Here is a 13,971-nt window from a genome sequence, read left to right on the forward strand (position 1 = left end):
AGGGCCTTCTGAAGACCCCAGCGCTGCCTTGGCTGATTGTCTACAAAGCCATGTATGTGCTGTGGCTTGGTAGAATGCCTGTTAGATCACGGTATAATGTAATACTATGGTATTATGTTATACTGCATGAGCGATCAAACAATTGCAAGTTCAAAACTAAAACTAGTCTTCCTCCTCCACTAGGTTCCAAGAATTAAACTACAGAATAATCTCCAGGTGGTATAAAACCGCAGCTCTAATCAACAAAATAGATCCAGATTATTCCCCCCTATGCTGGAGATGCTCAGATAGTATTGGCTTGTACACCCATATTTGGTTTTCAGGCTTGCTCCTGCGACCATTTTGGGAGGAGATTCAAAGAAAACTTGCCTTATCTGCAAAACTAATATCAACCTCACACCTGAGATTGTCCTCTAAAACATGGATACTCCAGGCCACTTAACTACGTACTAATCTATTCTCCCGTTTCTCATAAATGCAGCTAAAATCTTAATCCCCAGATACTGGAGAGAAAGTACAATTGCCTCCATTCTAGAATGGTATAATGAGGTGAACACTTTCTGCTCCTTTGAGAAGGTCAAAGCCAGACGAGAAGGGGATTTGGAGAAAGTCGAGAATCTTTGGAACGCCTGGTTCACCTTCTCACACGGAGACCCCGGTCCACTACGACAAATCGTTAATGCCTCCTAATCATTGGATTACTTTTATTTCACCATTTGATCGTACTACATGAATGTTTTATTCTAGGTATTTTTTTTCTCATGCTCCCTATTGTATTTTCAACAGAGCTATCATTGTTCCTTGTTGTTTACAGGATCGAATGATTTACAGTGTGATTTTTCATTGACTTTACCTCTACCTTTGTTGTAACCCCCCTTACCATAATGAAAAATAAAGAATATATACAAAAAAGGGTAAAGGTTAAAAAAAAAACCTTTTATTAATTATTAGAAAAAATAAAAGGAAGTACAAATAAAAAAAACCTTTTCCATATTTATAATAAAAAATTAAAAACAATGAAAAACAAAAACATATGTGGTATTGCTGTGTCCGTAAAAGTCCGATCTATCGAAGTAATGCCTTATTGTTACACACGGCAAACGGCGTGAAAAAAAAAAAACAATGCCAGAATTGTGCTTTTTTTGATCACCCCATAAAAATTTTATAAAGAGCAATCAAAAAGTCGTATGTACTCAAAAATAGTAGCAATAGAAATTACAGGATGTCCTGTAAAGCTCTCAGACAACCATTTTAACTTTTTAAAAAGTAGTACAGCAAAAAAAAATCTATATACCTTTGGCATCGTAGTAATTGTACTGACCCACAGAATAAAGTTATCACGTCACTTTAGATGCAAGACTCACCCAAAGATGGCAGAATTGCAATATTTCCCCATTTCACACCACTTAGACATTTTTTTCATTACATTATATGGTACATTAGAGAGTACCATTGAAAAATACAACTAGTCCCACAAAAAACAAGCCCTCAAACAGCTGTGTGTCAATGAATAGATAATAGATAAAGAGTTATAATTTTTTGAAAGTCGTGAAGAAAACCCAAAAAAAAGGGACGGCCCCTAAGAGGTTAAACGAGATCAGTTGATAACTTGTATAACACACTACAATATTTCTGCACTGAAGAGTTTTCCTATTAATCCCTGCCCATAGCAGGGCCTAGTAGAAATACTATGACGGCAGATTTCAGGGTCCTTCTTAAGTCCCAGCTGCCACAACAATGCATTAGCCCCCCCCCCCCCCCGAGATCACAGTGCAGTAGCTTTGCCAGACCCCTTAGATACCACATTTGCTATTGATAACTTCAATCTAGGCCATTTCAGCATAGTGTCATCTGTAATTTAAAGTTGACATCCACTGAGTGTCCAGCGGGCTCAGAAGTAGGTGGTCTTACGTAGTGTTTTACAGCTATCTTTGTATATGCAGTCAAGGCTGTCAATCACTGATAAAACCGCCCACTGGATTACTAATCCCAGAATGAGCAGAGGTTTAAATGAATAAATAACAAATTATACTGAACCTTTTCTAACAAAACAATATGTCAATTTGTGCTGCTTCTCCTGCTCTATAACACCTACCTACAGATTGTAATGCACTTTCTACATGACAGGTTCGCTTTAAGGAATGCACCACTCAGATTTAGTGGGGGCATCTCTACTATGGACCGGATCTAAGGACAATTAAATGTTCACTCTTCATACCTGTGAACTATTCAAACTATTTACAACCATAATTATTTATGCTCCTCACATTGATGGCTATTCCTTACATCACTCGACTTTTTCAACACACTGGGGCTTTTTCATTATGGAAAAGTTTGACAGTTTTTTAAAACATGTTTTGTGCCACATTTACTATCTTTTTTAGATCCAATTTTTGCTGTGTCCGACAAAAGGGCATTACTTCGTAAAATGGGGACATGACCTAAATTGCCTAAAAAATGTAATCAAATTACAGCAAATTGTGCCAAAAATTTGGTGTCCTTTTTGGCGTAAACTAAGTCAACTGAATGTTGGTCTAAACTTAGAATGCACAGCATTAAAATTCAACAGATTATCATTCAGCAGAGCTACTGTGATAAATATGCCACATGTTAAGACTGTCTAGTCTTCATTTGCACTCACAAATTTTGACAGGTTTAGTAAATGAGTCCCAAAATTCCAATGTCCCTCTGTCTAGGAACACTATATGTAATTCCTCAGATTTTGTGTTTAACCCTGCCTGATCATGTTGTCTTGAAAGCTTGCTATTTGTCATCCATCATCTAGCAATTAAAAGCTATCAACTACTGAGGACTGAATTTTTGTTTTTAGGCGCTTATGCAGAAGTTTTCTTAGGCGCTTATGCAGAAGTGTTCTTAGGCGCTTATGCAGAAAAATGGACCAGACCTCCTTGTAGGTAATATAAAGATACATTAATAACCATAGTGTTTAAAAACAATAGGCAATGGCAAGGCACAGCATAACGGATCAGAAGCTTTATCTGAGCAGATTGTATGATTTATGCTGACAAACATTTCCAAGACAGACAGTGATATACAATGCAGATTTAAATTATAAACTGAAAAGTGGGTACAAATATGCACATTCTGATAATAAGTTAGCTAGTGGCCCCATAAACATTGACACTCATTTCATGCAGCTTTAAAAGAAAAAAAAAGGAAACAAAGGGGGGAAAAACAGAAAACAAAAACACCCATGCATGATGTAGGGCAACGGATCTTCCTGAATTGTCAGTCCCATGTAAAGTATCCATTCATTCTGTGCAAGAGAAAATGTAAACTCTAGAATGAGGGAAACTGTTCTTGTTTGGCTCATTATGTGATGGTTCCAGCTTTGATTTATGTTGTTCAGAAGTTATGGAAAAATATACACAATACAAAAATCCATCATTACTGTGGTTGTCCATGATGCAGTCGGCAATCCAGACTATATCTGGTGCTCCATATTTAAGTCCAGAGTTCATAAATATATTTAAAAAAGAATGAGGATCAGATATCCCTTTCAAATATGAAGTGCCCTGCAGTGCAGGGTGAAGCGTGATTGTATGTAACGCCTGCAGCATTAAGCTGTTGTTCCTTCCATCCCACCCCAATCACATGTTCTCTTTGACTTGCGCTGAGAGATAAGAGCTACAATAGACCCTGGAACATTTGGCATGTTTCCTATCGCTCTTCTAGCTGAAGAATTTATGTGATCATTTGGGTCCTAAAAGCTTCTGGACTGGATGTTTATATCTCTTCGTCCTTGTGGTGGAAGCCCACCTAGGGATTGGAAAGTCATTTCAGAAGGTCATAAATATATATGTATATATATTCATTAAACCATTTCCTAAGAACATAGATGGCAGGTGTCTCCTAATGTAGCTCTGCAGATTTTAAATGTCTCAAGCAAAGTGCAGATTATTCTCCTACTAATGGATTGCGATCATCGTGAGGACCCTTGATCTTCTTTGGGAAAATTGAGATCGATGTGGAAGGTTTGTAGAATATGCTCCATATTTCTCCTGCAGATCCTCGGTGGCAACTATCTAAACTGGTGGGCGATGCCAACCTTTGAGACCTTAAAGAAAGATAAACAGTTTAATGCTGTATGTGTGGAATACGTACCATGTTTAATTGCATGTCTAAGTACTATAGTATGATATTCATTCTGCATGTGCAGCATCCTGTGCTTTTACTGTCTAGTGGGCGAGATCTCCATGAAGTTGATGATGATCATCAGGAATTAGCAATGCACTAATTTTCCATCCCTTGCCATAGTGGACTTCAATGATTACAAGGAAATATCACTGATTCAAATGTACTAGCCAAGTAAAGGGCTTTCTACTTAATGGAAATTCAATATGTTAAAGGGGTTTCCTGGGATTTTGAACTGATGGCCTAGTCTTAGAACAGTGTATAATCAATCAGTGTATAATCAGTGGGTTCAACTCCCAACATCCCCACCTATCTGCAGAATGAAAGGACCACAACCCTTCATTGTTTATCCAGCACCATGTGAGTCAGACACCTACAATCATGCATTGATGACTTATAATAATGAAAACTCAAAAATCCAATAATAAAACAAAAAAAGTAAAATGTTTAAGTTATATAAGGCTACACAAACATAATTTAGATTTAGAAAACTAGAATTAGGAACCATATGGATATATTTAACATATTGATAGTTTGAAACTTCGAGTGATTTCACAGTGACCCTACAATGTAATTTCCAAGTCAAAATATGTGCATAAAATTATGTATAACATTGTGTTAAAACTCATTTTAATTCACAGCATGATTTCATTGTGACTTTCAAAAGTTTCAGCCAAATGCAAATCATAATCAAAGGTTTATTTAATTAATGCAGCATGGCAGTTTACACTATTATGTATCCAATGGCTATTAGATTGTATTAATATAACATTAAAAGTTTGGATCTAATATTGAAATAATGTGGGCGTCTCTCAAGGGTTAATACTTTACAATTAATACATTATTGCTTCAGTTTGTGTTATTCGTGTGTTTGTTTTGGAGGTTTCTTTCTTGAAGACAATGATTAATGGTGATTTTCGATACAAGTATTTGCAGCAATGTAAGAGCCTGTGTGGGACATTTGAAGGACCTCACTTTCTGGTCATTAAATAGTCATTCAAGAAAGCAATTCAAGCACAGCATTTGGACTTAACTCAATAAATCTGTGTCACACTAGATATCTAAATGGATTACTCTGTCCATTTAGATACCAGCAAGTGCTTAAAATAAAGCATTTTCCGTGTGGTACTTACTGGAAAAACATTGGAGACGGGGTTGTAGGAGGTCATTGGCATTCTATCTCTATTATCCGTGTGGCACCACTTTTAGGGCATGTTGTGTAACACATTCAAAACTACTAATTCCCACTGAAGAAAATAGATATTATAGGGAAATGTGTGGGTGAGAAATTAGGTTTTGAGCTTATCTAGTATTTTAGAGAGCTATGGCTTCAAAGTTTAGCAACAAATGCCTGCTATACTACATCTTGATGTACCCCAGGCCAATACTTAATTCCCTTAAGTTTCCATTGTCCCTGACGAGCAGAATATCATACTCTACAATGCAGTTATTCCACATAAAGAAATGTAAACATGATGGATACTATTGTAAGTCAAAGAAATGATGTTTTTTATTGGTCTAAAAGATCTTATATGTCCTAAAATGCCAAAATGTAGGATAAATACCTAATTAATATTAATTGTAAGTGTGGAATTTCTTTAGGAGCCGTTGGGTTATATAAAAGACAGGTTAACTTGGGGAATATGCTTGTTTTTAACATTCATACATATTTAATAAAACTAAAAAAGTTTAGTACGATCTTAGCCAGTAGAGTAAAGTGTGATTGTTTTCAGTAAGAGAAACCAAGCAATCTTGTAGATATGATACTTTTTAATGCCTAACAAAAATACATGATGTTATAGCAAGCTTTCGAACCTATGCAGGGTTCCTCCTCAGGAAGAACCCTGAGTACGTTTAAAGCTCACTATAACATTATGTATTTTTGTTAGCCATTAAAAGGTATCATATCTACAAGATTGCTTGGTTTCTCTTACCGAGAACAATCACACTTTGCATATTTAATTAGCTTCTTATATTATTAACCTTCACTAGAATGAAACTCCAATTTTGTAGAGCCTAGGCTTTATTCACATCATGTCCAGGGTCACATTCAGGGTATACAGCAAATGTAAGTATACGCTCCTATTGACCCGATATATGCCAAGAATGCCCTTTTGGCATATTTTTGTAGGGAACATGGCGGCATTTTTTTAAGCTGTTCAGTTTAGTGACATCCTGCAAGGAAACCAATATTGTACGATATACATTTTGTGACATGGGAGACGGGGGTTTATGATTGTTGCACATAATTGGGAGATTTCCCCAGAGTATATGCGGAATGCAGCCTCTAGGTGTCATGTGAACAGAGCCTAAACAGAATTGTATAGCTCATCGGAAGATTGTAGAATTGTAGTGCAGTCTTTTTAGGCCCCGAGCACCAGAAAAATTTAAATAGGTCACCAAAGAGGCATCACTTGTCTAGAAATCTAGTTTTCAAATGTAGAGACTATTTGACAAGTTAAAGAAAAAAATAATAAAATACTGTATTTAATAAGAAAGTTACATAATGACCGCACAGTCAGTGCCAGAACAGATAATGGTCAAATTGTAGATGTGAATGTTACAGACTAACAGGCTAAGACTTAGAGTGTGATTGAGCACCACCTTGCCATGCCTGCACAAGGAGATAAAGAGGATATGTACAGTATTAAAGTTTCCCGGCCAACATATTACCTATCTTGTCCTTGAGACTATAAAGAAATGCTATTTCTGCTTGATTCATGCTTGTTTTGATTTGGCCATTATAATAAGGCACTGGCTCCAACTGATTCCTACAATTTGAGGTTGTAAATCCCCAGCAAGATGAGATTTATGTTTGTCTTGTAGTTCAGTTAATTTGGTTGCCAGTTAGAATATTAGATGACGCCAACATTATTTAAGGCACAATACCTCTAGGATGAAATGACCTCTTACTAGAGAATTAAGTGAATTCCATTCTGAACACGAAGTAATGTGATCACAATAGTATTACAGGATGCTGGTAGTTTTAGCCAAAATAATTAAAATTAATTTTTGGAAGATGAGATTAAGGCAAATGTTACTCCATATTAAACTGGGACCATTAAAAAGTTGTTGATTCAGGGATTATTCCGATTGTCAGATATATTTTAATATTAGGTATATTATCATTGAACAAAGTTTTTTTTAAATAAACTAGACCTCTCTTATCATGTTGTGCTGCCAATGGTGGCAGACCATACTGATGTTTGGGGTGCAGGCCTGAATGGGCCTGACCTCCTCCCACTGCTGATTTGCTGGGCCACAACCCCGAATCTTTGGCCAGCAGCAGCAGAACTATCTTCTATACTTACACAGTACAACTGGCTGTTGTCGCATGACTCCATGCAGAGAATAACCAAAATCTTCCCCCTGCCTCCTGCACTTATTGTACTCTGAGAGCAGGAAATGTGGTAAGGAGTTATACTCTGCATAGAGATGTGGGGTCATTGACTTGCAGGAAGGCTAGCTTCTAATACGTGGGGCAGTACATGCATTGTTCCATCTTACTTTTGCATATTCAAATTTCCCAGAAGAGCATGCAAGGTTTTATGTTTCCTCACACCTTCTAGGTGCTCTCCCTAAGGATAAACTATACCCCTCCTGACCCAAGACATAGGGCTATTAACCAGCCAAGCCAGCATACTGTAAACTGGTGTGGGGCAACCCCCCCAAACAGTCTATGCATGGTTAGCTTTTCTTTCAAGAGAAGAGTCTGGCTTTGGTTTATATTCCCAGTCATTAGTTACAAGGCTTGTGAAAAGGTCTGACAATGACTTTTGGAAATGCTGCCTTGTAGTATGTGGCACTGTATAGACATTGTTCCATCTTTCCCAGAGGAGCATGCATGGTCTTATAATTCTCCTCACACCTTCCAGGTGCTCTTTCCAAGGAGAAAGTATACTTTTCCTGACTTACTTTGTGGAACGACACAAGGCACATTACTACTTTTTGGAGCCACACAAGCAGCACTATTATTTTATGGGCCACAGAGGATGCATTACTACTTTTTGGGACCACAGAGGGTGCATTATTACTTTGTGGGCCACATATGGGCTATTATTATTGTGTAGGAGTTGTTGAGAGTGGTATGGGAGATATCAGCAGGACAGGGAGACTGTGGAGAGATGAGTTACAGCTGGAAGAAGTCTTTATGGTGGTCTGGGCCTGGATAGCGAATAAAAAACTAAAACGGATGACTCTAATCAGAAAGACATCACTTGTATGGCCTGCCTGTCAGTCTGAATGAAGGATGCCTCTATAGTTTCCCAGTGACAAGTTATATATACTCCAAATACAAAAATAGGTAACTTACTTTATATTTAGGTGCAGAAGTGCTTTCACCAAAATAGCAATGATGGTTAAAATAAGCAGACCTGTAAGGGCGTAGATTGTCCAACCTATAGGAGAGATGAGAAAACATGATGTCTACATAAATGCCATATAGCTATTAATGCTTCTACCCAGAGGCGTAACTTAAAGGTCCTAGGCCCCAATGCAAAACCTGTAATAGGGCCCCCAACTGTAATGCTTTATTCATAGTACTTGGCTCCCAATATGGAGAAGAGAGGCCTTATGGGCCTCCTAAGGTCCCGGGCCCGGGTGCAACCGCATCCCCTGCATCCTCTATACGTTGTTACGCCAGTGCTTCTACCTTGAGAATAAAGGTCAGAGTGTCATTGAGGAGTGACACTTTCTCAGTGCAGCGCTGACAAGACATTGATGTGCTGATCAACATGTCTAGCATCTGACTCACTGATGTGGTGGAAATATGTAGCTAAAACGGTTTCTATTCTTACTGAAGATATGCATTGCTAATAAATCTTGTACTGATCAGATTCAGTGTAATCTCACTAATTATAGACTGAGTATTTTGCAGCTGATATTTTGTAGCATAACACTTACCATTTCACAATTAATAGAAGGAATCAGATGGTTGGAAATCTCTTACCTGGCACTTGCCCAGTTGGCCGGCTAGGGCTAGTTGTTATAACATAGAGGATCTTTGAAGACCGCGCTGCGTTGATGCTGAGGTTGGCTGTTTGAGTTATCAGCTCTGTCTGTGTCTGGTTGGATAATTGAGGCTTTTCCATGGTTCTTTCCTTGAATGCTGTCCAAAGATAAAAGAAAGGTAATCAGAAAGGATACAATGGATATACATACAGAGAAGTCGTTTTCACTGATTCCCTCAAACTCATCACTCACCCTTCTTGTACCCAAGAAATATAAGACATTCTTTTTTTTGTCAAAGTGGGTACAATGCCAAATGCCTGAAAAAAAACTTGGGATTTCCTCTTTGGAGACATAGCCATGTATATGTGGACACACGAACCCTCATGACATTATGGGTTTGATATTGATAGGTCTTTTTATCTAGTCTTTTCTTTTTTGCAATAGAAGTTTTTTTCTTCTAAATATTGACCAAGCAGGTGCCATCCTTTGGTACATATGTTTTTTCCTTCTAAGGCCGTATTTACATGGTCAAGTGCCATATTAGTCAGAGACACTTGGACTAATGTCTCCTTTGTAAACCGGCAATTTTCCCTGCGATTGCAATGTGTATTGCGTGAAAATCGCATGTCGTTTCAATAGCAGAAATAGAAAAATCAAGTGCAATACCATTTTTATTTGCTCCCAAAAATATAGGACATGCTGTGATTTTTCGATCTCGGAATATCGATACAATCAAAAAGTCACTCATGTAAATAAACCCATTGAAATCAATGGGTTATTTTCTTGCTCAAGTTCCATCCATATCGCAATCAGATGGTTAGAAAGTTTTTTTGTTAGTCATTAAAAGGTATCATATGTGTATAGCATTCCACACTCTCCACCTCGCCATACCGTGCAGACCTACAGTCCCTTTACCTTCTCTATCACCCCATTATCTGTAGTATGTAAGCTTGTTGGAGCAGGAACCTCACCCCTACTGTATCCATCAATTGATTGCTACATGTAACCGGGGGGTTGTGTCTGTTCTCCCCTGTTTTGTAAGCACTGTGGAATATGTTGGCGCTATATAAATAAAGATATCTTTAGAGATGAGCGAGTATACTCGCTAAGGCACATTACTCGATCGAGTAGTGCCTTAGCCGAGTATCTCCCCGCTTTAGAGACGAGCAAGACACTACTCGATCGAGTAATGTGCCTTAGCGAGTATACTCGCTCATCTCTAAAGATATCTTTATTTATATAGCGCCAACATATTCCACAGTGCTTACAAAACAGGGGAGAACAGACACAACCCCCCGGGAGATCTCCCGCCCGCTCCCCCCCGCAACTCACCTGTCACCCGCGGCGGCCCCCAAATCTTTAGAGACGACTGGGGAAATACTCGGCTAAGGCACTACTCACTCGCGTAATGTGCCTTAGCGAGTATACTCGCACATCTCTAATTATTATCATATCTACAAGATTACTTGGTTTCTCTTGCTGAGAACAATCACATTATGCTCTACTAGCTAAGATGAAACTTTTTTCATTTTGCAATCAAATGGAACTCGCATGGGAAAATTGTAAGTGTGAATACACCCTAATTGGCATATATTTGAGTTGTTTATGTTTTATGTATGAATCATTATACTTTGGGATTTCATTCTTGTGCTATGGTATTCTCTGTCATTATCCATTGTTTAGTGGATGCATTTCCCGGGTATAGACTTTGCATCATGGGGATGTTCGGAGTATAAATTGTGTACTTCTATGTAGTTTAAGATACTTTTATTTTATGCTTAAATGGTGCAAAGAAGGTGTTAACAGTTTGCTCGCCTTGGTTGAGTGTTGAAAGTACATTATGTTTCCCTTTTGTTTTTTCTTTTCTGCAATATCTACACCCTTTTCATCAATCTCTTTCCATCTAACAGTTGAATTATTTGTGAGTTATAGCACCAATATTACTCTGTTGCAGTTTCCATCATGCACAGTCTTCTAATGGGCTACAACCATGAATAATTTACTTGTATTATCAACTGAAGCAATCCTACTGAAACAAATTGATGGGGGAGAAAAAAGTAATTCCTAACTAATTATGGTGATATCACAATGTACTTTCCGTATTTTTCTTACATCTTGACAATAAACTTATGGGCTATCTTTAACTCTGTGAGTTATCACACATTCAAATTCTGCTATATCTCTACCTGACTACTATCATAATTACTTGTATTGCTGCTGAGGAGTGGCAAATATAAGAAGGGTTTGAACCAGGATTATAGAATAGGGTCATGAGGACACAGCAAATATTCTATATATAATTACTTTATCATTTAGGATTGGTACTAAATCTTAGTCAAGGTGTCTATTTGGGTAATACCTTTGGGATATAATAATCTTGGGGCACAATTATTAGCTTACACAGTATATACTATGTCTAAGGAAATACATTACTTTTTTTAAGAGCCAATTAAGTTTAATTACGTTTACAGGACAAATACAGTGTGGGAGTTAATCTGAGGAAATACAATATTCGTTATGAATACTACCCTACATCTGAGCTGGTGCCCCTTTATACTTAGAATCAGGTTTCAGGAAAGGTACAGACTGAAGCCATCACCATCACTTCCACTTTGATGTGACAGACTTGGATAAAACAATTTTGTTAAACACTCAGACAAAACTGTTTAAACATTCCATCAGCATTTGTGTATATATGGCTGTTCCTGTGAATACCGTGTTTCCCCGATAGTAAGACACCCCCGATTGTAAGACGTATCGGGGGTTTCAGGGGGGTCGGCCAATGTAAGCCGTACCCCGAAAGTAAGACATATGTCTTACTTTCGGGGAAACATGGGGGGTATTGCCGCCTCCCTCTGATCTTAACCCCTTCCCGCTCCAGGATGTACCGTTACGTCCTGGGAGCCTGGTACTTCCCGCAACAGGACGTTCCGGTACGTCCTGGAGATAGCGCGGGATCACATAAGATCCCGTGCTATCCCGCAGCGGGAGCCGGCTGTCACTCACAGCCGGCGTCCCGCTGCAACAGCGGGGGGGGGGGGGCATCAGAGATGCGCCGCCCCGCTGTTAACGCCTTCCCTGCCGCGATCTAAGTAGATCGCGGCAGGGAAAGAGTTCACAGAGGAATCGCGATCCTTCTGTGTCTCCGGCCGGCTTTTGCGATGTCATCGCGAGAGCCCGGCCTGTCGCCATGGCAACAGGACGCCAGACACTGGCGTCCTGTATTGCCTGTGCCTATAATCGCTGTATAGGCGATAAGGCATGGGAGAGCAGTAGCTCTGCCATGCCTTATCACAGCGATCATAGGCATACTGCTGCAAGTCCCTCAGAGGGACTCCAATAGTGTAAAAAAAAAAAAAGAAAAATGTAAAAAAAAAATTATTTTTTCCAATATAAGACATACCCCAAAAGTAAGACATAGTGGGGCTTTTGGGGATAAAAAGAAAGTAAGACACTGACTTTCGGGGAAACACGGTAGTAAAAGAACTCACGGCTAGTTAACCCATCATTGTTGGGATGATGCTTGTATAATCCCTAGTTCTGCTATTTTTAATGGTGATGACAACGTGACAGACAAGATAATTTAAAAGCTTTACAAGACTTCACCAGGAGTATATTTTGCTAAGGGGTTATCTAATACAGTATGTGTCACCACCAGGAAGCTTCAGTAAGAGCTTCAATGGGTGGATCCATTGTATCCTCCATGTAACAGTAGTTGAAGCTGTCTTTAATAGCAGAAGCAACAGTTGTCTATATCAAGGGGTTACTGCCACGCATACATATAAAGGCAATTTCTACCTAGCAAGGTGGAGTAAATTAGTAGTTATCTTTGGACCAGAACAGTCAATGGGACAGATTTACTTTTGTAAAATCAACAGTTTCCTGGTGTAAACTGTGCAACCCTGCTCACGGAGGGAAAATCGCAGCATATTCTATTTCGGTGCGGATTTCATACGGACGGCTTCCATTGAAGTCAATGGAAGCAGTTCAATCCACAGCTCATCTGCAGCTGTCATGGCAGATGGGCCGCAGAATCCACGTCTTCACCTAGTGATGGTGCAGCATCATCCGCACTGTGCATGTGTGCCGACCAGGCACCAAGTCAGATTCCACTGCGGGATCCGACCCGGCTGTGTGCATTCAACCTTAATCTGCAATAAAGTATCCAGTATGGCAGTGTATGTACCTATTTTTTAATACATGATTTCTGCTTATCAGTCCACAGTTTCATCACATATGGCAAGAATAGTGAATAACTTTCTAAGTCACCCATCTGTTATGAATGCAAGCCATGACACAGATGTGAACATTTGCTTTAGTCTCAGTTCATGACCTCCATTTACAATGGAAAAATATAACTACAATTGATGTAGTATGTGACCAATATTATTCTAAAATTGTTAGGCAAAATGAGTGAGAGGCATTAATATGCACAGTAAACCCTGGTTTTCAAGAATCATGAATTATTGAAAATAGGTCTGTTTTAGATGAGCACATTGTACACGTCTGTAATACGGGTCTGCAATTTGGACATGTTACAAATGGCATTACAACCTTATGTCATCAATATTTGCCTCCATATTTACTATTGTTGGCCTCATTTTCTACTGAACAAATACTGATCCAATAGAAAATAATACCAGTACGGAAAAAAAAATTGGTCATGCCGTGTTTTTAAAAAATGGCCACGAAAAATATGGTCATATGACTAGATACATAGATTTACATTTACTTCACATTATGGTCCACAAAACACAGTCCAAATATGGAGTTACAACACACTTGTCTGACAGCAGCCTTATAAACTACAAAAAAAGCTTGAAGAAGACAAACAAATCTTCTGGAAGCCCTTGTGTAGGTAAATGT

The 13,971-nt window shown here is 38.7% G+C and overlaps 1 protein-coding gene across 1 annotated transcript in view; it reads right to left on the reverse strand.

Annotated features, from left to right (window-relative positions):
- Window positions 1-2,979: 2,979 nt before the first annotated feature.
- KREMEN1 (kringle containing transmembrane protein 1) overlaps window positions 2,980-13,971 on the reverse strand; it is a 158,635-nt gene continuing 147,643 nt past the window's right edge. Inside the window, exons 7-9 of the mRNA XM_066603192.1 lie at window positions 9,104-9,262; window positions 8,468-8,552; window positions 2,980-4,078 (exon numbers count right to left, since the gene is read on the reverse strand). Coding sequence (XP_066459289.1) covers window positions 3,919-4,078; window positions 8,468-8,552; window positions 9,104-9,262 — 404 coding nt within the window. The 3' untranslated portion in view covers window positions 2,980-3,918. The remainder of the gene's footprint in view (window positions 4,079-8,467; window positions 8,553-9,103; window positions 9,263-13,971) is intronic.

The sequence above is a fragment of the Eleutherodactylus coqui genome, chromosome 5 (assembly GCF_035609145.1).
Source record: "Eleutherodactylus coqui strain aEleCoq1 chromosome 5, aEleCoq1.hap1, whole genome shotgun sequence".
Lineage (NCBI taxonomy): Eukaryota > Metazoa > Chordata > Amphibia > Anura > Eleutherodactylidae > Eleutherodactylus > Eleutherodactylus coqui.